This window comes from Lepidothrix coronata, unplaced genomic scaffold (assembly GCF_001604755.1).
Source record: "Lepidothrix coronata isolate B3197 unplaced genomic scaffold, Lepidothrix_coronata-1.0 Scaffold248, whole genome shotgun sequence".
Taxonomy (NCBI): domain Eukaryota; kingdom Metazoa; phylum Chordata; class Aves; order Passeriformes; family Pipridae; genus Lepidothrix; species Lepidothrix coronata.
In genome coordinates, this window is record NW_016690428.1 from 956,871 (window position 1) to 980,441 (window position 23,571).

Here is a 23,571-nt window from a genome sequence, read left to right on the forward strand (position 1 = left end):
CGAAGCAATACTGGATTGTTTGCCAAGGTTTACATACTATTTAATGGTCCACCTTTATTTGTTAGCTGTGGCTTATTCAACTAGTGTTTTTCATTTCTATACACTTCCATGGTGCTTTCACATCTTGGATTTTACTATAATGGTATCGTTTTCATAATTATGTGCAGGGGAAGAATGACGTACTGTGGTTTTTGATATTCTGCCAAAAGTTATACTGCTTTCTGGGTTCTTTCACTACATTAATTTGGGGGTGGGGTGAGGGGATGTTCTTAAAGTTGTGCTTTATTGTTAGTTCCATTTAAGGTCCTTCTTCAGATTTTAAAACTGTAACATTTGGTTCAGAATCTGATAGTACTAGAAAATAAGCAGATTCAGCAAAACTAGGTGAAATCAGCAACACCATAGCCATAACAACCATGATCCCTGAGATCAGCAACACCATAACCAGAAGTAACTACTAAAGTAAACCTGAGGGTAGTACCATGACTAATGTTCCTATTTTACAAATAAAAACAAAAACTTGATTTGGGGTATGCTGCTGCTCTGTGCCTGTCCTGCAAGGATAATACTGAACCCCTTGCAAAAGGCTGCAGAATCTTCCCAAATTAAAACTGGTGGGTTCAAGCCCTTAACTCCTCCCTGTAATCAGAGCTAGTCATTCCAGATGGACTGACCTGCCAAAGAACATGCTGCATTTGTAAGAAGCAACTTGTAGGTTTTTTACTTTGCAGTAATGCCTTGCAGAAAATACATTTCCTGTGGGGATAAAGAATACTTAATGCTAAGTGGTATCAGTTTTAATAAGTGATGGAATAAAAAATTGCTGTAAATGCCCTTATTGTCACAGGCCAGTGCTTGTCCAATTTTTTTTCTCCCTTGGAAAAATGAGACATTTGAGGATTTGTTACTCTATGTGCCTGTCAACTTAAACACTTAAAAAAATGAAGGCGCAGGAGTACCTGATACTCCTTTGCTCTGCTCCAGAAATTTTCTGACTTTCATTTTTAATCTGTCACATCCCCCTTTCCTACTTCGTTTTGTGATCCTCAGGACTAGCACGCCCGTTTTCAGGGCTTCAGCCACAGTGCAGCCCTGCCTGCCGCAGAGAGAGGGCAGCCGGACACGCAGCGAGCGCACTGCTCAGCACAGCCGGGGAGGGGCCAGCAGCGTCAGAAGATGCCACTGAACGGGCTCATCCCACAGGAGCATTTCATGCCAAAGAAGCTCAAAAGCCATAGCTTACAGTATTTCACACGTTGGGTTTATCTATCTGTTGTTGTCTTTGCCCACTTCCTTTTATTTTTACCCCCTTTTTCTTCCTTGCGTTACTTCTTGTCCGTTCAACAACTTATCTAGTCCCTTCAACAATTAAGTATTTGCTGAGAGTTTTTCAGAGATCCTAGCTGAAAGCAGGGAGTAATATTGCAGGAAATACAGTGTGTAAGCCCTGAAGGACATTATCTTTTACAAGTCTAGAAGGATAAACCGAAGTTGCTGTTAAGTTCTTCAACATAGCAGCCAGTACCTCAGAGAAGTCATGCCCCTGTATCGCTACCGAGAGTGAAGAGACTTGTGGTACACCCCCCAAGGCAGTGTGGTGTTGCTGCACCCTTTCAGCTTGCAGAAAGTGCATAAAGCACCTGAAAAACCATCCTGGAACCACCACAGAGGTTTGGAAGTCACCAGCTTTTCAGCCAGTGGGTGTGGCTTGAGAGTCTCATGCCTAACCCCTAACCTTAGGTTTAAGAGCATTCACCCTTCAACAACCTGATGTATGAATCTTCCTCCATTATAGAAACCCTAGAGGTGTGTAACATATGTAAGGCTGTACAAAAATCTTCATGTGGTTGTGCAGTTGTTTGCACCTGAGCCTTTGTGCAGCATTGTCTGGCAAAGGCAAACTGTCTTCTCTGGTCCAAAATTACCTTAAAACTGCAATAGGAAAGTCAAATCTTAAGTCAGTCAGACAAGGAATCATGACAGCTCACTAGACTAAATAAGATACCTTTCTGGCAAGCAAATACCCTTCTTGCAAAATCTGCCATCAGCATGTCAGTATCTCAGTATTTAGTCACACGTTTGAATGACAAATTAGAAGAATGAAAAAAAACCCAAACTAAAACCCCAACCCTAGAAAAAAAACCAACAAAAAGAACCAACCACATGGAAAAATTTTCAAAGAGATCATTGTGAATAAAAATACAATGTGGTGATTATGCAGACAGTTGGCAGAGACAACAGCTAGTGTTTGTGTAGGAAAACAGCAATAAGTATAAAGTCATGGTTAGTCATGTAGAGACACAATCCTTCACCTTTTTTCAATGGCTTTAAAGTCTGCTTTGGCCTTGCCATGTTTAAGGAATATTTTATTTCAGTGATCTGCCCTATTTGGAGTTTCATTTTAGTATTAAAACTAACAGAGTTTTCAGCCCCCATTCCTGGCAGCAAGAGCTGTTTTGCTTTCTGATTTGATGGGTTTTCTTTGTCTTACTGTTGCAGTATTCCTCCCCCCTTCCCCCCAGCTTTTAATCATGACAAATCTTCTAAATGCAGGCAACTTTTTAATCTCATCCAGCATCTTCTGGTTTTCCTGTCTGTGTTAGCCTTTGTGCCAATTTCATCCTACAAGCTGTGATGAGCAGCTGCTCCAAGCACTCCCTGATGCTGTAGGTGGGCTATGAGACATGCGTTGCCAGAGCTGAATTCAGTACTAGGAAGTGGCAGGCCCGGGATGAGCAGAGACATCCGATTTATTCTATCATGTATTTTGCTAAGTCAGGCCTAGGAACAAGTATCAGAGCATCATTTGTACTGTGCCACAGATAACATGATAAATCAGATGTTCTGCTTTCTCCCATGGCTGTAAAGTCTATTTCTCTTTACCAGATATAATTTATTTTAAAAATTACAATGTAGAACAGAGCAGTTCTAAAAAAACAAGAGCAGCAGAAAATTAAGAAATGTCTCCCTGCGTATTCCTAAAAGTAAAAGTACGTTTGTGGCTTTTTCAGATAACAAATTAAACACAGCATCCAATAGCCTAAATGGTTTTGTGACAAGAGTTCTGTGTGGGACCAAAATGTTTTTACCTGAAATTTCCGAGTCTCCTTGCCCCAACGAACTTGTGAGGGCGAGGGGGTGGTGATGAAATCAAAGCTGCTAGTAGCATTGACAACTGCCAAAACAGGTATTTGAGACAACAGGGTCATCTGCGAAGGAATTGCTTCTTATCCTTTGTTGACTGTGTTTCAGAGAGAGGCCAAACACTCAAGGGGAGGTTCTGCCCCAGCCCATACCCACATTTCTAGCCTTTCTTCCTGCCAGAAGCAAGTGCAAATCTGAACTGAGGTGCTAATACACTACAGATACAGTACTGCTCAGCTGAAACAAAGCAGTAGATCTTAACCTTCTCAAGTTCCACCGCATAATTATTTTCTTAATAATGCTTCATAGAATAGAATGTTTGGTTTGGGTTGGAAGGAACCTTAACGATAGTCTAGTTCCAACACCCCTACAATGGGCAGGGAACCTTCCACTAGACCATGTTGCTCAAAGCCCCATCCAACACTGAATGTTTCCCGGGATGGAACAGCCATAGATCTTCTGGGCAACCTGTTGCCAGTGCCTCACCACCCTCACAGGGAAGAATGTCTTCTTGATATCTAATCTAATCTTCCAGTTTAAAGCCATTACACCTATCTTATCAGATAATCACCCGTAACTAGAGTATATGATTTTCTAACAGGAGGGATCTCAGTTTATCTGCATTCTTCACTTCTAAAGTCTTATATTTCATAGTTTGGTGACCCTCTGGGAGATTCAGCTTCCTCTGTAATAACACACTGAATGGGAAATTGTGGAGGAGCATTATGGCCCGTAGCCACTTATTACATAAGATGTAAAATTTCAAAAGCCCGGCTTATCCCCGATGTAATTCCGTCAGTTTCACTGTTTTGTGCCAGGACTGTTTGGTTTTGAACCTGAATGTACAAAAGGAAAGCTGTAATTTGCAGTCTCTGGCAAACAGTAAAGGAGGTGGGCCCTATATTAGGATACATGGATGCTTGGATTTTGGTCAATAGGAGGTATTTTAAAAGTGAAGTGGTTAAACTGTTAATGTAAATGGAGGGAGGGAGATTAAGAGAGGTGGGGTTTTGCACGCAGCTATTGGAAACTAACACTGCAAGGCTGCTGTTTCTCATCCGGATCACTTATTTTTTAAACGCCAGGTTTCGTATACAAACGCTTTCTCTAATCCTGAGTGGTGACGATTATACCCCTCGAGGGTATAACTGAGCAGCACCAACCATCTACAGCGGAGCAGCGCTCCTCGCCTGGCTGGTGCCCGTGACTGGGCGCGCTTCGGCGCTCCCGGGCACAGCGCGGCTCCCGAAGCAGCGGCACAGACAGCGGCACTCGGCGGCGCACGGGCAGAGCGGGTCCCCCCGGGGGGCGCGGGGTCCGGTCCCGGCCGCGCTCCCTCCCCCGCCGCTGCACGGGGCTCCCACCGGCAGCCGGGTCACGTGTGCGGGCCGTAATCCCGGCGAGGGGGTGTCGTTACCGGGGAAGGGGGCGGCGGGAGGAGGGGCTGCCGCCGATGAGGGCTGAAGCCGGGAGCGCGGCCGGCTGCGGGCGCCGGAGCCGCGGGCGTCGCTGCGGGCGAGGCGGGGGCTGCGGCCGCGGCCATGGCCTGGCCCTGCATCAGCCGGGTGTGCTGCCTGGCTCGCTTCTGGAGCCAGCTGGACAAGTCCGACCTCTCTGTGCCGCTCACCATCCACAACTACTCGGACATCGAGGAGCAGGAGGACGGGCCGCCCCAGCGCGGCGGGCCCCCCTCGCGGGGCAGCGCTCGCCCGCCTGCCCCGGCGCGCCGCCCGCGGGATCCCGCCGCCGGGAAGCCGAGCGGCCGCAGGAAGGGCCGGGCGGCCGCCGCCGGAGAGCCCTTCGCGGCGGAGACCCAGTACCGGCAGGACTTCAGAGCGTGGCCCCTCCCGAGGAGGGACGCTTTCCCCTGGGTCAGCGCCAGTAGCGGCGGTGGCGGCGGCGGGAGGGACGGGGCCGCCCCCCAGCCCGCCCCGGGACGCGCCGCCTGCGCCTTGCCCGGCGGCGGCGGGAGAACGGCGATCGACGGCCCCGAGCAGCTCCGGCCGCGCTCGCAGGCGGACGGCGGCCACACCACCTCCTACAGGTAACCGGGCCCGGCGGCCGCCCCGAGCCGGGGCTGCTCCTGCCGCGGGCGGGGACGCTCCTCCGCAGCGCGGGGATGCCGGCGGGCGGAACCGCCACCGAGGGGAGGGGGACGGGGGCTGCCGCCTCGCCGGCGGGCTCAGCCTCTCGCCGAAGCCGCCTTTGCTTTTGGAAGTGCGGTCCTTTAAAGTGTCGCTTGTGCCCCGGGCAGGTGCTTGGCCCCGGCGGCCCCTGTGCGTGCCGGGGCAGCGGGACCGTCCCCGGGCGCGCCGCCGCCCGGCCCGCGCTCGGGGAGAGGAGGAAGCACGCCGGGGGGATCCATGATTGCATCCCTGGCGCAGCAGCGCGCTACCCACCCGCTGCCGGGAGACTCGGCACCTCCGACAGCCAGAGCTGCCCGCCACCCGTCCGTGCCCAACAGCCGCACTGAGCTGCGTTCCCCGAATCCCTCGGTGCCATCATCGCTTTCCCTTTAAAACTCCTGGAATGCGACATTCATGGCGAGCCAAATTACAGCCTTAAAAGATCAGTCAGAGAAGAAGACATTTTCGGGATGTATCCCCTATGTCATCTAATGGGTAATGGAGAAAACTGTCACGAACCACCTGTCCCAATCTTTAAAAATTACTAAGTGACTTATGTTACCAATGCCTTCCTTTCTCTCTGAACAGCATGACTGATTACAGATGCTTATTTCCTGAAACAAACAGTCAGGTGAGATGCACCTAAATTCAACTCTTGTTCTTACTGACTCTCCCCATGGGAGGAGAGGGGATTTCAGCTCCTACAAGGCTGCTGTTGAATATTGTATCAGTTTCATGCTGTTACCACATGCTTCCTCATAATGATGTTTGGCAGATTTTAATATACCGATGAGATATATTAATAGAGTAATTATTTTTATTCCAGTAGATTCTCAAGTATTTAGACTCTTATTACCTATTATGTACCTAGGAGACGTTTCTCTTCATCACTGCAACTCATTAGATTATGTATCACAGTGGTTTTAAGACAAACTGGGAGCCCTGGGGGATATTGCTTAAACCACTCCTCACACAGGCAGCTGTCCTGCTCCATGTGTGGTGAACATGGAGATTTAGGAAGGATAACTGCAGTGCTTGAATTTGTGCGCTATTTTCTCCTTTTCCACATCTCCCCGGACGATCACAGAGTGATTATTATTCTTAAGCCAAAACACACTTCAATTTGAAAGCAGCACAGGAATTACTTCAGAGAAACCTACCTAGAACAAGACTAGCAAGGTTCACGTCTCAGAAACACATCCATCTCCACCATTTTGTTGAAGCTTCCCCCTGCTTCTTCAGCCTGACCCCAGAGGAAGGAAGGCTGCATTAGCCTGCATTAGAGCTGCAGCTGCCCTACAGCTGTTTGAATGCTCAGCAAAGTCACTTCTCAAACCTTCCTTCCCTCTGACTTCTCTGCTCTTACACAGGGCTCTCAGCTACTATTAGCAAAGAACAAGAAGTTTACAGATCACATGACAAATTACTGGCTGGGACAACATACCAACATGGAAATCAAAACAAGTTTTACAAAAAGTAAGACTTCAAGTTATTTAAGGAACTCCTCACTGCTGAAAGGAGGAGGAGTACAGGACAAGGATGGAGGCACGAGCCAGGGCAGCCACACCAGAACCAAGTTCTCATGTAAAACCTTTAAGCTGTTTGAATACACAGTACACAACTGATACAGATGGGACTATGTAAATCAGGCCACTTTTGCCTTATTCCAGTAATTCCCGTGGTTTCTTTGGATTATCACCTAGTACAAGATTGCATTTAAGAAGTCCCTGTACCAACTGAGCACACAGGAGTCACAACAAGTAGCAGGAGAAAAGTTCACAATAGCTTCACAGGCTGCAAGATTCAACTTTCATTTATATGTCTCTTTTTGTTTTTTAAAGAAAGACTAAGCAGGTATTTGGCAGAGTTACTCATTTTCAGTTACACTTGGGGCACTTGGTTTATATTGGGTAGCTTCAGTCATGGCAAAGCCCCAGGAGCAGTGCCACAGTCTGAATTGGGAAGGGGTGATCACAGCACCCCCACCTTTGGTGAGCTGAGCACTCACAACCACAAGGACATTTCCACTAACACGTTACAGTTCATTCCTCTCCTCTTATTTTATTTTCCAAAGGCAGCATTGCAGTTTGCAAACACTTATCTTCAGGTAGTAGCTGAACAGCACCATTAAGGATTGAGCTTCTTCATCTTCCTCTCTGACAAAGACTAGAAGGACCCTCGTTCATTAAACTGTCCCTTGGTGGCCACACACAACTCCACTACGCTCTGGCCACAGGGACCTGCCCCATGTCTTGTAAGCTGCACCCCCCACAGGTGAGAAGGCAGAAGGAAATCACCTGTGGTAGAGGCAGAGTAGGGGAGGTTTCTCTAACTAGGGGCAGCTTTGTCCTGAGGAGAAGGTTGGTGAGCTACATTGTCTTTAGGGAGGGTGGGAAAAGGGAGGGTGTCCTGCAGAGACATGCAGGCAAGGACCTCTGCAGTAGATGCTTAGAGAGGAGCAAAGGTATGGAAAACATACACAGTTTTGGTAAGACGCTCATTTCCTTGCTAGGGAGAACCTTGGGGAGATTCCTCCTTTTCTGCTGTTGCAGGAGTATCAGCCCATCCCTATAGCTCAGCCCGAGGACTGGGCTCTCTGTGTGGGGAGCTGTGTCCACCCTCACAAGAAATGAGTGATTTGAGTCCTTTGTGCTCCGGGTGCTTCAGCAGCTTCAGCAGTGTGCCCAGCCAGGTCAGGCACACACCACGAGGCTCTTCCTGGCAGGATCTGCTCCTACAGTGTGGACACTGCTGGTCAGCAGCCTCCAGCTGTACTGTGTGACTGTGTCAGGTCTCAGCAGGACGGCTGGGCTTGTTTAGTGTGAAAAGAGAGGGCAAGGCAGGGCATTGAACAAGACATGCAGAAAAGTTGGAGTTGATACATGGTCCACTCCATGCTTTTAATGGCAGTAGTGGTTTTCTTGCTTGACTCTGTAAGATGTTGGGGTTTTCTTTTTTTATGTTCTGTGGTTTGTTTGTTTTGGTTTTTTTTAATGCAGGAATTTTGACTGCATGGTTCTACAATGGCCTATTGTGTTTGTTTCTGTGAAGCACCCAAGGGTAGTGGTGAGTCCCCTGTAACATGCAGCACCATTTGATGTGCTTTTGTGCATAAGTGCTCTGCTCCTGTGAGACTTCATTCTGCATGCTGCTTTTAGTTCAGAAGGAAACTCAGCTGTGTACAAAACTGTCTGTATATGGTTAAGCCAGTCAGCCTGACCTGGCATTTCCCAGCACAAAACAAACCCATGGGATCAATATCCAAGACCGAGGGCATCTCTCTATGGCCAGGATAAAAGGTAGGGGATAGTGGAAGAATACCTGTACTGCTGAGGAAGCAAAGATTTTTGATTTTGAAATAATAACTCCGAATAAAAGGTGGAAGGACAGCACAGCTGCTTGGCCTACAAACTATTACCCTATGTCCCCAGATCTTTGGGGCAGCTTCCTGATCCCTCCAGTCCCTGGATTTTGGCTGGAGTTCTGCAGGGGCTGAATGAAGTCAAACCCCAAGGGGCTGCATGGTGGGTGCTCAGGCACACAGGCCGAGGCAGATCGATACAAGCTGCACTTGAAAGGCTAAAATGGGATGTGCTCCAACTGTGAAAAGATCCCAGGGACTGCTGCAGAGGGTTGCAGTAGATTATACCTTACTGACGCTGGAGGAGGCAGAAGAAAGTGCTGAGTGGCCCCTCTGCACCTTCCCAAATGTTTGTCCTTTGGAATCATGGAAGTGACTTCTCCCTTCAGCAGTAAGTTGCAGGTGCTGTGTACTTTTGGCTTGCACACAATTAATTGTAATACTAGGTCTTGATTGCATTTAGCAGACATTCTAGAAATAGAGAAGTGCTTTACTTAGCTCTCTTAATAGAGGATGAGAGAAGCTGGTGCTGTCAGCAGGTATCTGCAGCTGGCTCTGGTCTCTGGATGTCATTTTCTTACCTTGTTACAAGGCAACAGGGATAAGGCACGACCTCCCTGCCAGGGCTGGTATTGCTGGGAGAAGAACCCCGTTCAATGCTCAGCTACACTATAGGTCGCTTCAGACTTCAGTAACCTGCCATCTTTTGGAAAGCACTTCAAATGTGTAAAGGAAAATGTTGCACCAGAGTTGTGAGGGATTGTTTTGCCTGTTCTTCCCCCACCCATTGGCTTTGCTTGTATTGGCACTTGGGGAACTGGGAGGATGACTGCAAATTTCTGCACACGTGCACAGTGCCAGCCCTGAGCACAGCCTGATCTCTGCAGTTGGGGTTTCCACAGGACAAGTGTTCTGAGCTTGCAGGAGAGTCAAGAGCACCCAACTTGTTCACAGGTGGGAGGCACAGCAGTAAAGCAGACCAAACTGGGCCCCAGAGATCAAGCAATTTTGTTGTGATGAGAAGAAACCTCATAAAGAGCTGGGGTAATTAGGGGGAAAGGTGTCTGATGTGCCATTGCTAATGATTTTTTGGAATAGTGGGGTGGAAGATGCCCCAGCAAACTGAATTCCCACCTTCTTGCATGAGAACTCAACATGTGCCATTCACTGTGACCATGGAACAGACATTACCCCACCAGAAGAGACACTGCAGAATGAAGGGGAATGACGTTTTCCCCATAGCTATGGATGCAGTCACAGAACATCTTACTTGGCTGCCTCTCCTATTCATTCGCCTTCAAGTAATGCTTGTGCAGAGAAACAAGGTGACCTGTGGTGACTGCTTCACAAGGAAAAGCATCTTATTTCAGCTGTGCAGAAAACAAAGAAAATACCTGTGCTTGTGTTCCGTAATATGGGATCAAAGTACACACCTGAGCCAGCAGGGTTAATAGTACTGCGTATGAGGAGCTCCATCCTTGATCGAGCAAGATCTTTAAATGCATGCTTATCCTCAATAATAACAGTAAAGCTTTTATAATCAAGGCTTACAGTTATCTTTACATTCTTAAGTGTCTTGCTGCTTGGGGAAATTAATACTGAAGCCCCTGATTTTTACACTATTTAACAAGAAAGCTTACTTGGTGCAGGCATTGGGATGGATCCAGAGGGGCTCACTGTGCACTGCATAGCCTGGGTGGGGAAGAGAGGGCTTGGAGGGGGACAGAGGCATGTGAGGGGAGAGCCAGGTGAGCTGAGAATAGAGGCTCAAGAGAGGGTGTCTGTTGTGCAAAGTATGCTGCAGAACTGAAATGGGGAAGATTCAAAGCTGTTGCATAAAGTAGGAGGAACTTCCTCCCCTCAATGTACCCTCAACCTTAGGGAGAAAAAGGGGAAAGAGTGAAAAGTGGGATAATGACAGAAGTCAAGACCCTCAGACCTACCCACACACCCCCATTCACACAGCTCCAATAAGAGGGAAGCAGCTGCCTGTCCTATCAGACCACTGTCAATACTCCTTCCTTAGGCATCTGTTTGTGAGCAGAGCACCCTCTTAAAACTCACCCTAAGACAACAGTTTGAGGCTTAAGGTTTTGTTTGGTCCTTTCAGTCCAGTCTTTTGCTGTTGCTTCTTTCCTGTGAGTTATGAGCAGCTCCAAGTACTGCCTGACCTTCCTGCAGGTGAGAGCTGAGACAGGATTCATCCAGGTGTCTTCTGCTTTCCTCCTCTATAATTCCTGTGTGCTGGTCTCTTCCTCTCTGCTATGTCTTTTCCCTTCCCCTCTATTTTTTAACCTCCACTGCCTTTTCTTTCCCCCACTTCTGTCCTCATGCTGGGCTCTTTGGCTGGGTAGGAGAATGGGCACAATCTGCTCCTGTGTCCAAGGACTGGAAGGGCCTCCAGCACCCCACCAGTGTCTGCCACAGCTCAGAGGAGCAGTTTAATGGCTCAGTTATCCAGGAGGGCTTCTGACTTTGTCCATCACACAGAGCTCTCATCACTGCAACCATGACTCGTGACATTTGCAATCCTCCATTTGCCAGGAGATGCCACAGCATCCTCCCTGGCCTAGGGGGGTCTTTGCCAACAAGCAGACTCAGCCTGTCCTCTGGGAGAGCACCACTGGCCACACAACTCTGCCTGGGCAAACCAGCTCCATGGCCCTGCCAGGAACCTGCAAGGAGCTGTGTCACAAACAGGGAGACATTTCACCCCACACCTTCTGCCCAAACCCCTTGCACACCAGTCTGGCTTCCCCAACAGACATCTAGAGTAGTGTGTACTTTGAGAAGAGAATAACAGAGACTCCCAAGCTGTGCACACAACTTTCCTCCTGAAGGGAAAATTGGAGAAATGTTCATTGTGCTGTTCAGTTCTCGCTGGCGTATTGGGTATGAGAAGGAATAAGACACTGAAAGAATGAGCACAGACTGGCTCAGGCAGCGTAGCTTTGAGTTATGGTCAGCTATACAGAATGAGCCTTTTTCTCCATTTCTTAAATAAGAAATGGGATTGTAATGCAGCGGCTCAGAACTGCCATGGATAATTAATCATGGAAAGCAAGCTGTGACATAAAGCTGAAGTACTAAAATGACAACTGTGATGGCATTGGTGGTGTATGATCAGGCAAAGGAATAGTATCAATGCTGAAGATAAATCTGTATGGAAACAGCAGCTCCAGCCTGGTCAGTGTTTCCATTTTCTGCCTTCCCATGCCCACCAGAAGAGTCCTCCATCTCTGTGAAGTTAGAAACATTTCTAGGTTAGATTTTCACTAGGTCAGTGAAATAAAAAGGATTTTGCAGGCAGCTTTCTCTGCAGGGCCAGAAAACATTTGTGGAGCACATGAAATGGGAAGAGCTGGAGGCAGCAATTAGTCCCAGTCACTACATGGTTCGCAGCACCCAGCAGCTTGAGCTGCAGCAGCACCGTGTCTGGAAAGAACAGAAGGACCAATCCCAAATCCATCATTCCCAAAAAATGCCCTGAAGTTTGCAAGGCCACAGGGCAAATCATGGTGGGGCTTCCCCCCTGCCTGGGCTGTTAGCCAGTCTTGCTCACTAGGGGAGGGAGATGGCACCCAACCACCAGCTCTTGTCAAAGCTGGGCTTCATTGTAACCCCCTGGTAATTTAATAGTCTTTTTTCTGTTTCTAGCCTATACATTAGCTGTATTCCCATGGGGGTTAAACTGTCCCAGCAGGCCACTAGCTTCCCTCTCCACACTGCACAGATCCAAACCTTCCCCTCCAGACACATCCCCACACAGTACAAAATACATGCCTTTTCTTGGGCTCTGTTAACCAATTTTGAGAAAGAGCAAAGAAACAAATGACAAAGCATTGATTTATATGATGAAAGCAGTTCCACAAGGGGCAGCCACCTGCAAAAAGCCGCTTCTTAATTCTTCCTAGAGTGAGTCGGAGGTACAGAAACAGCAGTACAATAAAAGCAGCCCTTCCCTTTTGATCCATACTGTTTTAAATCTTGCATGCTACTCAGGAGGCCTTTTTCTTTCACAACCCCAGTGCTTCAGTACTTAGAAGTACCACTGGATCATTTCTATATATGGAGATCAAAAATCTCACCTCTAGGTTGTAGTAGTGGAGGACAAAACAGAACCTAAAGAGAGCCTGGACACTGAGTTATGGCCTAGAGGCTACTTTCCCTCAACTGCAGGTCCTTGCAGACCCAAAGTAACCTAACAACTGCTGCTGTGTAGGGACAGGAAGAGGAGGAGGGGTACAGCAGGAAGGATGAAGATAACCATGTCCAGCAGCAACAGACAGTCTTGCATGTTCATCCCCAGCAGCAGCTGGATGTCGCATCACACAAGGGTACAAGGGAGAAGGAAGACAGTCGCTAATCTTGACATTTGACATCTTAAACTAAGCACATTAAAAACAGGTCATTCCTCGTCCCCAGGCTTAGAGTAGCTCATGCATTTCAACTCCACTCATGATTCAAAGACCGATTTCTAGTCAAGTCACCAAACTGGTATTTTGGCTTATGTTCCTTCTAAGTCTTGGCTATACAGCTGGAGATGAGAGCCTGTATCCTGCAAGCTGAAGGGCAGAGCAGATTTAGTTAGCTGCACTTTCTGTATCAAAGGTTACAATATTAATTTCTTGTTTTAAGTACCTCAGCTCCCAGAGGAGATATATTGTCTGTGTTGTGCCCAGCCCTTCTCTGTGGCTCAGAGTCCTGGGTTTACCCAGTGGGAAATCCTAAGCCCAGATTGGAAATGCTGCTGTGGGTCTGGGCCGTGACTATATCTGCCCTCACATTTCTGATTCTGTGGCTGAAGGCAGAGCATTTCCTCAGTGCATGTAGGTGCCTCACAAATAGTTTTGACTGTTCAGGGTGAGAGGAGAATGGTTTGGTTTCGAGCCAAAATGAGGGTCCTGTGATCCAAAAGGGCTGTGTTTGGGGGTCTGCCAAATCAGCAAATGATCTGCTATAAAGCAGTGAGACAGAGCTGGCTGCACAGACAGGCAGCACAGTCATTCATTGCAAGCTGAGGACACACTCTATTGCAGCGAGGAGACCAGTCAGCATGAGGTTGAATGGTTAGGAATCAATGCCACCAGCATTCCTGAGGAAATTGGGCTTTATGTGGAGTGGCAGGTTCCAGTTCCTAGAAACTGCTGGGATGTAATTGATGGTTTTGTACCATTTTGCTGGTATTTTGCCCAGTAGCTCTGTGTCCTCCCTCTGGCTGTGCAGCAGAGCAGAGCTCAGATTGAACATTCACACACATCTGGGATTCCCTGCTGAAAGGTTGCCTTCTTGGGGCATCACTTGGCCAAAATAACCTTTTTGCAAAGGTGCTCCCTGACCCTGAGGTGTTAGAGCAGCAGGAACCCCACTACCAGCTCCAGGAGAGCTGCATGGGCACTCACCTGCTGCCTGAGCAGGCCCGAACAGCAAGGTCCAGAGAAGGCAGAAGGTGGCTGCTCAGGACAGTGAGAGCAAACTGATTATAAACAAGATTTGCAATGGACATAGAGAGCCCTGACAGAAGCCTGGCTTTGCTTTCCGACAGCAGCTCTTCCATAGAGCAATACCCGTTACTGACTGAGTGGATTTAAGAACTCGCTCCACCCTCACTCAAGCTGACAAACTGCTGTCAGCCCCAGCAGCAGGTTCCTGCTCCTTTCCTTGTGCCTGCAGCTGTACTCATCCATCCTGGCAGGAGGCTGCTGCCAGCAGCTAACTTGGTCAAGAAAGAGATATTTAATTTTTTTGAATTAATTTTGTTAGCATGCTGGTTTCTCACTGGCTTAGATACAGTCCAGGGTTGTACCCTGTATCTACAAATCAGCAACGAAATGAGGCAGCATTTTAAGGCTGAGTCTATTATTAGAAATAAAACATAAACCAGGCAGTGGTTATATCACTTTGGTGATATACTGAAAGGATCATGTCCAAACTACACATTCTAAAATAATACTACGCACTCACACACCTTAAAATAAGATTTTTAAAAGGGGAATTTGCATCTACTATCAAAATAGCAAATAGCGTGCTTGGGAAAAAGGAAAAACAGAAAGGCTGTGATCAAAGCTAAACTGTACACATTAAAACACAGTCTGTTTCCCTAGCCTGGGCACTAAGGACTCAGTCTTACCCCTTGTGTATAAGCCCATAGTAAAATGCAGATATTATTGAAGTATGCCAGGGTATGAACATAAAACTGTCACATCTCAGTTAGTCACCTCTCCCTTTGCTACAGAAACTGCCTGTTGGTTGCCAGAGATACGTACACAAACAGAGCAGACTCCTGTCTTCTCCTGAGAGAATTGAGCCAGCTCAGCTGGCTGCTACTGCAGCATTCAGAGAGTCCTAATGGAGAGGCATCAGTGAGGCCTGTCTGTGACAAGGGGTACAGAGAAGCAGGGAAAAGGCTGCAGAAGGGACCTGGCAGCCAAGCTGAGCCAGACCCTGCCGTGCTGTTCTTTGGTGCTCTCGAAACATGGTCTGCCCCTTTCTCAGTGCAGTCTCTGCACCCGTTTCTCTGATGGCACTTGGCTGACTAATCCTCGGAGCAGTGATACCTTCTCAGACATCACCATGCAGATTTAAAGTACTTCCCCCTGAAGGAAAATCATCTGCAGAAGCATCTGCCAGCTGAGATGGTGTCTCCCTTTGGATGCATTTCAGACTGGGCTGCCACAGCTGTGCAGCACAGCACACATTGGCAAACCTGGCTCCTGTTAAGAGCCAGAGCCAAGGAAGGGAACACCAGCACACTCTCTCCACATGGGAGGGCCAGGCACCAGACCAAGGGGTTTTACATAGTGGCCAATGAGCTAGACATGTTTTACATTGTAAGTGGTCAATGGGCCTTCTTGCAAGAAGTCTTTTTTGAATTTTTCTTATCCAGGAGGGAAGCACCAAGCACTGCCAGGAGAGAGCACATTTTGCAGGAATAAAAGGAGAGTTAAGTCAGGCCAGCCAGTTAGCCCAGTCTGTGCTCTGTTGCACCTTTCATCATGGGCTTTGTGAGAGAGGCAGGCCTCTACAGTCAGTACTTCTTTTATTCTCAGTATGCCTTAGACAAGTTCAATCTTACGAACTGATTACAACCAGCCTTGCCTTCTGGCTTTGCAACCACTCTGAGCAGAAGCACCCAATGAATATATTGTGTTTTATGGGTTCTTCTGTCTTGACAATCTCATTTCAGACAAGAGTATCGCCCATGGACTGGAGCCAAACCATCCAAGCCTATAAAGACAAAACAAGGCTTCATTATGCCAGAAGACCATTTTGTTCAAGAGACAAGCTACAAGGCAGACTTTAAGGTAATTAACAGTTTTTAAAAATCCTAAAGTCAATGAGAGTAAAGCCCAAGGTGTACACATCAGGAACTACTCATTTTTTAGCAGTAGTGTGTGTAGCCATGTCCTCACTGACCCCTCTTTCATCACTGCCCATTAGGTAACGTGGCCATCCCTTGTCTTCAGAGATATGTGCTAGACAATATCATACTGTAACTGGTCATCATTCAACCCATAATTCAATGCCTCAAGTGGATACCTTATGTACAAGGTGTGTGTGTGCCATCCCCTCTCTGTGTGTAAGGTGCAATCAACACCCTCTGCACACCCTTGGAGTGGTCAGTGTGCACCAGCACTAGGGCTGCAGTGTGAGATTCAGCCTCTGGTACCAACATCAACCACGGGCACAGGTGTTTGCATGGGAACCTTTGCAGATCCCTTCCTGAGGAACAGCATACACCCAGGCAGGACAAAACTCCCCCGTGCTGGTGGGAGCAGAGGCTGCCCCGACTACCAACACCAAGGAGGACACAGCTGTGGTGAGCAGCCAAGCTGCACAGCTCTTGGGCCTCTGAGACTTCCTTGGGATTTTCCTGTGAGTTTCTACAACCCTCTATACCAGTGAAGATAATTTTCTTGTTCATGAAATACATGTTACTGAAAATCCCCCGAGGAAATGTTCTCTCTGTACTCAACATTTTCCCTAGCAGGGCCCCACACACTCCCCATCCCCACAAGGAAGGAAAGTGCACACTGACAAGGCTCTGGTTTAGCTGCTTTTTGCATTAGACCACCAAGGAGAGCAGCACCTCACAGCCAACTGCAGAATTGGTTCAGAGGCTGCACTGAGTGATTCAGAAAGCAGAGATGGGGCCGGGGCTGAACTCTCCAGCCACAGTGTGCTGTGCTGTTAGAGGTAATAGCAGCTACTCCAGGGCCACACGTAAAAAGTAAATCTTTGCCTTGGAGGAGACAAGGAAGAAGTGTTTAATCAGCAGACAGTCAAGTGCCTCCTCCGCAGAGGATTGCCAGCACACTGCTGCGACAAGGCACACGATGGGTATATCCAGCTCTGCTGCAAGTGGGACAGTGACCTCAGGCAAAACAGAATTTGCAAACCTCACCAAAATTTCCTCCTTGCTCTAAATAGTCTGGACTGCTTACCGAGGTGCAGCAATGAGGATAGAGGGTATTTAACCCTTAAACCTTGTATTTTAATTCTTGAATTTAATTTTTCATTTTGACCCTAGAGGGGTCAAAATACAGTGTCTTCCTATTTAGCAGATAGGATGCAAAGGAGAGGGTCCTAGATGAACCCCTCGGAGTCCCTATCCCAGTTCTCAAGGAAAGGAAAGGAAGACTGGAATCCCAGACACAAACATTTGCCGCCCAGGACACTGCACTCTGGACCACGCAGCAAAGGTCTCGTGTCCTGGAGCCCCAGGGTACAGCCTCTCTCACAGACAGCATGAGAAAAGTGTAGTCAGGAACAAAGATGGTGCCAAAGAGCCACCAGTTCAAAGAGAAGCCAGACTGTCTCTGGTTCACACTTGATCATTTGGACTTTCCCTCTGGCCTGAAAGCCCTGGCTTTGCCAGACATGTGAGAGTCAGGTTTACATTCTGTCCTGAAAACCTACACAGAGGACTCAGGGGAATGGCTCTCCCCAGCTGCTGAGCTGTGCACAGGCTGTTAGTGAGATATCATTTGTTCCTCAGTGTGTCAGATGCATCCCCAGAGGAACGGAAAAATCAGAACAATGAAATAATAACAACCAGATCAATAGCTTTCCCTTTTTCCCTATACTCTCTTTGCTCTGGTGGTCTTGCTCTTCTTTCTCTGCTTGGATGGTGCTCATCAGCATACCCGGCAGAGCTTTCCACCTTTTCATGTTTTATGGCCAGATTCACCCAGAGTCTTGGGCTGGATGCACATCTATGGCCACTGCTGTTTCAAAACCTTTGGGTTTTCAGCATTAAGGATGACAGAAGCATCCAGGTGTCCTTCATGCTTCAGTACAACCAAAACAGATACATATTGCATGTAATTATGACTCCACAGACACTAGAGAGAACAACAACTTATCTCTGCCTTTCCTTTCAACATCCTTATCTGAGTCCTTGAAGTTTCACAGCCTGGCATGGCCCGTTCTCCTTTGGGTACTCCAGGTCTGTTCACATCAGACATAGATCATAGCCCCATAAAGCATTACAATGGAACATTTTGATGGAGCCCAGATGGCATTCTCCAAAAGGTTAAGGACCAGACACACACCACTGTAATTCCTCTCACTTAAAATCCAGCACCAGGCCAGTGGTGAATTTGTTGTGGTGTTTGTAGAGTATTTGCCAGCAGGGCTTTGTGAAGAGGCAGCTCTTCATCTTGCAGAAGCTGGCTCCAGCCAAGGCCTGCCCAGCCATGGTTATCCCCATCACACCACACACCTCCAGGTCCAAGGGCTGGGTTACAACTATGCCCCTCCTCATTGGCACAGCATGGCACCTGCCCTTGAATCACCCTGCACGCCAAGGCCAGTCTCACCGATGCCCAGCCAAGAGATAACACTTGTTGGGTAGTGGCACGTTACAGGGAGAGCAGATAGAGCCTCACAGCACTCCAGATCTCTCGGACTCTCTAGACAGTCGTACTCTGTGTCACACTAACATTTCTCTCTCCCCTCACCCCACTAGATCCCAGAGGTGAAGACCAGGTTCTCCCCCAACCCTTCTGCTGTTTTCCAAGCGCCATCGCGGATCCTCAACGTTTGAACCCGGACCCTCCTCGCACCCAGGCAGCTTAAACGCAGCGTTTCTGTTAAGATGTATCACTATGCAATTTTCACGAGGAGAGTTAAGATCAAAGAACCGGTGTTATCAACAGCAGCTCCAGTGATTAATGATATGCACACACACTTTCTGTTAACACAACAAACCGCAAAGCGCTTGGTTTAGAACTGGCAAAACACCCTGTGAGGAGTGACCTAGTTTTTCACAGGAGCAGGTTCATTACTATGCCAGCTGGCGTCACATTAGGAGATTGACTTTGGGCAGCAAAGGTAGGATTGCAGGCAATGTCCCTATGCATAGCTACACAGGGTAGGAGGGAAAACAATCACAACGGGACAGATAATTAAAACCCAAACCAGTTTTATTTAGCAACACCCTCTAAGTGGGCCAGAGAAAGACCAGGGAGTAGTCTGGCCCTTTCTTGAGGGGTTTTGGAAGGAGGACCTCAAATGGCATCACCAGAAAGCACAGCTTCACAGGGGCTGGTCTGAACTTCCAGGGTTGTTTTAGAAGCTGGAGGAAGCAAACGTCATTAAACTCTAAAATAAATCTGGCACAGGGAGTGTTTTGGGGCTTTCCAGTTGGAAGGCTGGATATTTCCAAAACTGAAGGGCTGATGCAGGAGCAAGAGGGGGCTGAACTCCAAGAGACAGCCCTGATAGCAGGCAGGTTTGTAGAGAAGTACATGGACACAGCCAGGCACCCACCAGGCTCCTCCAGAGGATCTAAGATACTTATGTAATTTGTACAGCTGTTCGGGTGAGTGTAAATATTGTACATGGATTTTACCTAAAGCAATTTGTGATCCTTTAATGAAAAGGACATGCTTACACTTTTAATAAATGTTAACTCTTTGCATATGCAAGGTGGAAAATATTGCCTTGAAATTCCTAAATTATTGCCTGTATATTGGTAATGCTAATGCTAGGAACAACCACAAGCGAATGTTACTTAGAAACTCTTCTTAAAGAAAAATGTAATGTAGAATGTAAGCCATCTGTCATTTCTGAGATAGGCCATTTCAAGTGTCATTGTTCTGAAGCTGATTTTTTTAGACTGCTGCGCATTTAACTTTTGCTGAGGTACACGTGTTTTAAGAAACCATTTTTTTAGCCTTTGTTCATCAAGACTTTACAATTTCTATTAATAAGTTATGCAATATAATTAGTCTATTGCTTATTTAATGGTTTTACTAATTATTTTGGGAAAAAAATTTGAAAAACTTTATGTGTTTGTAACACGTGCGTTGTCTAGAACGAAGGGAAACTATCCTCAGACTTGAACAGGGATCAGATATTCATTCACATGTAATGAAACAGACTTTAACACAGGAGCATTTTTTCTTAAACTTCCTTCTAGCTGAAGCCTAAGGGAAATTTAATGAACTTGGGGATTCTGCAAACACGTATGCATTGCTGATAACTCCCATAAGAACAATTCTTGAACTGCTGGCATGTGGATTGTACTTGGAATACATGCAGACAGCATCTTCTCACTGCATTGTGTGAGAATTTAATGGTGCCATCTCTGTTCGCTGTAGCAGGACCGAACACAACCACCAGAATATGGAACACCTGCAGTAAGCTGTGTTTGGGTGGGAACAAACACAGGATGGCACTTCCCACACTCATCCTTGGACCCATAGGAACCTACAGTAATCCCAGTGCTTGCCAAAATAATATTTCAGGAGATTAATTTTTCAGGATATTAATTTGAAACATTCGAACTGTACTAAAAGTTTTGCATGTTAGATGTTTCTAAGAATTTGATCTGCTTGTTTAATCTCTTTATAATGTTTTTAACAGTTTTGTTCAAATAATTTAAGTTCGTTTCAATCCTGGACTTTATTAACAGCAAGAAAAAAAAAAGAAAAAAAAAAGCAGAAATTGTCTATTCTCTCTCTCTTCTTAATTCACTGTATTTCTTAAAACAAAAACAACCCGGGTTTAAACAAACTGGTAATATAATAAGCTTGTATTTTATCAAATGGACTGGATTTAATTTAATAAATTAAAATGTATTTTGTCTATTGGTTCTTTCCCAAATTTTTTTTGTTGTAAAGCATAACCCTCAGATAAGTCAACTTTGCAGGACAATTTATCACTGCACATCTGTGTTGCACACCTGCACGAGCAGGACACAGAGCACAGCAGACACCAAGCAAGGTGTTGGGGTGATGCATTCAGAGCCATCAGCATTCAATTCCTTACTCCTGGAGCTTGCCTGCAGGCACAGCCCCCAGCAAGAACAGCTTCTAAGGCACACTTCAAGCTGCAGCCACTGCTGATCCGAAAGCACAGCTGCTTTCCAAAGGAAGCTGTTGCTCTGCAGAATCCATAGTCACTTATGGGACTTTTCCCAGACCTTTTCAAAGGGAAAGCAAACTATTCAGCAAGCAGTCCATCACCATGACGGGGAAAAGGGGATGAACCAATGACACTAATTTGCTGCATTCCCTATGAAATGCACAGAGGGTAGATCAACTCTGATGCAGGTGCCACGCTCTCAGGAGCCCTTTCAGACGTGCCCACAGTGTTCCCTGTTAACAGTTTCACCTCAGTTTCACTCTGCCATCTCACAGAGACCACAGGAATTGAATTTTAACAGATACCATTGCTTTACAGTTACTCCCAATAACATTTCTGTCAGTAAAGATGCTGAAAGTACAACTACCTTCCCCAGGCAGTGGAAGGCCAGTTTTTCTAGCTATGCCTCAGAAGACTTCCAGGAGAAAGCCAAAAGCTCACGAGCTGCTGCCTGGCTCCAACTACATGAGGGGCAAACTGAGGAGGTACTTACCACTGTAAGGTCCAGGGTGATGCCACTGGCTGCCAATGTCTGCAGCTCACCTGATTTTGTATGAAAAATGCCCATCTCAGTCAAATTGAAAGATATCAAACTAAGTTCCTCTGAAGAAGGCAAATCCACATGCGTTTCGCAGGCTCCAGGGAGTCACTATGCCAGGACTGCTTCCAACGCTGTTCTTACGCTAGTATTTGTCTTCCCAATTGCTTTGGGCCCATGTCCAAGTCCCGCAAGGCTTTCCAACTGTGAATCACACTGCAAACAAGGGTTATTTGACACATAAAGAAATGTCCTTTAAAAGGAAAGTTTTACACCTGAAGCTTTATAATTTACTACCTCTAGGGTGTCACTGAGCCTACTTGTTTCATTTATTCCTCCTGACACCTTGCCTGTTGGGATGCTGAGGGTGAGTTTTATGCCAGGCAGCTGTGAATATCTGCACTGCCACATGCTCAGGTCTGTGCAATACTCCACTGCTCGGAACAGTTCTCATTGAAAAGTTCACAAGCAGCACGTTACTGTTTTGCCAGCTTACATAAACAGCATGTTTCTCTCTGCATTGCTCTAATTTCTTTGAGGGTGAACAATGATGTGCAAACCTGTGACCTCTGTCTTACTCATACCGATTTCCTCTATCCTGGCCACTGCAGTAATTACGATCCTAAGGATCTACATGGTTTGCCACAGACAGATTACTAGTGCCATGCATCCCAGAGAGGCTGTGTTTGTTTCCAGAGCAGAGATGGCACAGGTGTGGAAGATCCCTTGTTTCTGGTGGGACAGGCTTTGATGTCACCCAGACCACCTTGAGACCCAGACGCCCCACTTGTGCCTGTGCCAGCTCTGTGTGCAGACAGCTTAATTCCTGAAGTAATGATCCCACACGTCTGGGCACGCTGCACCTGCCCCCGCATCCCAGGATGTGCTCACCTGTGCGAGGGCAGGGAGGGAGGCACTGGGGGGCAGTGCCAAGGGCTCTGCCCACAGGGCACAGCCAGCCTTCCTCAGCCCCCTGTGCTAGTTCAGGAGGCACTTCTGTGGGATTGAGCACAAATAAGGAGTTTTGCAGCATTTTCAAAAGACAACAGTGCATTAGTCTGCTCACAAGCACCCACCACTCCTCCCCACAGCCGAGGGAGAACACAGGAGTTTGTTTTCCTTACTTTTTCCCGTTCCTGTCCATGTCACGTGTTGGTGCCCAGCACTGGCAGCAGGTGGAAGGGAGTCTCTGTGAGAGGAGAGGGGTCTCTGAGAGGGGAGGGCAGAGCTGTGAGGGGTGTCTGCGAGGGGAGGGGGCTGCCCTGTGCCGGACACAGCCGGTTCCTGCCACCCCCGGGCAGCCGAGGGAGCCGAACCCCTGAGAGGAGCCGGCTGAGCCCGGTGCCTGAGGGACGGAGGAGGCAGCAGTCGGGAGTGAAGGACTGAAGAAGTCAATCTGAGGAAAAATGAGTTGGGGGGGGACACACGATGCTTTTTTCAGTTGTTTTTTCTTGTCTTTGCTTCTCACCATCCAGCTCTATTTGGCAATCCATTCAACTAATTTTCCCGAAGTCGAGTCTGTTTTGCCTACGGCAGTAACTGGTACGTGATGTCCCTGTTTTTATCTACAGAGACTGCCTTGATCTGAGCAGAACAGTGGTGGAGTCCCCATCGGTGGAGGGATTTACCAGATGTGCAGATGTGGCACTTGGGCACACGGTTTTGTGGTGAACGTGGCAGTGCTGGGTTTACTGTTGGACCCGATGGTCTTAGCGGTCTTGTTCAAACTAAATGATTCTCTGGTAAATTATCCTGACCCACAAGCTTCTTCATCTGCTGCAGGGGAGTGAGAGTGGCTGGGTGGGTGTCTGGCAGCTGGCCAACCTCAACCCACCTTGCTTTTCAATCTTCCACATAAACCAATTACTTGCTGTTTAAACAGGCTGCTCTGGAGGATGAAAGATTGGAGCTCAGCTCCTGGCTTCCCTTCCCCCAGCCTCTTAAACCAGAAGCTTTTTAAAATAACTAGGAAAGGGAAAAATTACCTTTTCCTTCAGATCAGTTCCACAACTAGCAATTTTTATCCAGAA

The 23,571-nt window shown here is 47.4% G+C and overlaps 2 protein-coding genes across 3 annotated transcripts in view; one reads left to right on the plus strand and one right to left on the minus strand.

Annotated features, from left to right (window-relative positions):
• Window positions 1-2,713: 2,713 nt before the first annotated feature.
• YEATS2 (YEATS domain containing 2) overlaps window positions 2,714-23,571 on the minus strand; it is a 59,871-nt gene continuing 39,013 nt past the window's right edge. Inside the window, exons 26-27 of one of the 2 annotated variants that reach the window (XM_017835111.1) lie at window positions 21,497-21,757; window positions 20,710-21,061 (exon numbers count right to left, since the gene is read on the minus strand). In XM_017835111.1, coding sequence (XP_017690600.1) covers window positions 21,682-21,757 — 76 coding nt within the window. In that variant the 3' untranslated portion in view covers window positions 20,710-21,061; window positions 21,497-21,681. Of the gene's footprint in view, window positions 2,782-20,709; window positions 21,062-21,496; window positions 21,758-23,571 lie in introns of those variants that run through there. The other variant, XM_017835112.1, reaches the window with a different exon arrangement.
• MAP6D1 (MAP6 domain containing 1) lies at window positions 4,686-20,723 on the plus strand. The gene is made up of 4 exons (XM_017835116.1): window positions 4,686-4,905; window positions 4,939-5,188; window positions 15,818-15,935; window positions 18,602-20,723. The coding sequence occupies exons 1-4, from the start codon at window positions 4,686-4,688 to the stop codon at window positions 18,677-18,679; spliced, it is 666 nt and encodes a 221-aa protein (XP_017690605.1). The 3' UTR covers window positions 18,680-20,723.

What these genes read in the sequence shown, in the direction of transcription:
- MAP6D1 (XM_017835116.1), top strand. Translation starts at nt 4,686, where the DNA reads ATGGCCTGGCCCTGCATCAGCCGGGTGTGCTGCCTGGCTCGCTTCTGG. An exon ending in CGCCGCCGGGAAGCCGAGCG is followed by an intron (nt 4,906 to 4,938) that starts GCCGCAGGAAGG and finishes CCGCCGCCGGAG; the next exon opens with AGCCCTTCGCGGCGGAGACC. An exon ending in GGCCACACCACCTCCTACAG is followed by an intron (nt 5,189 to 15,817) that starts GTAACCGGGCCC and finishes ATCTCATTTCAG; the next exon opens with ACAAGAGTATCGCCCATGGA.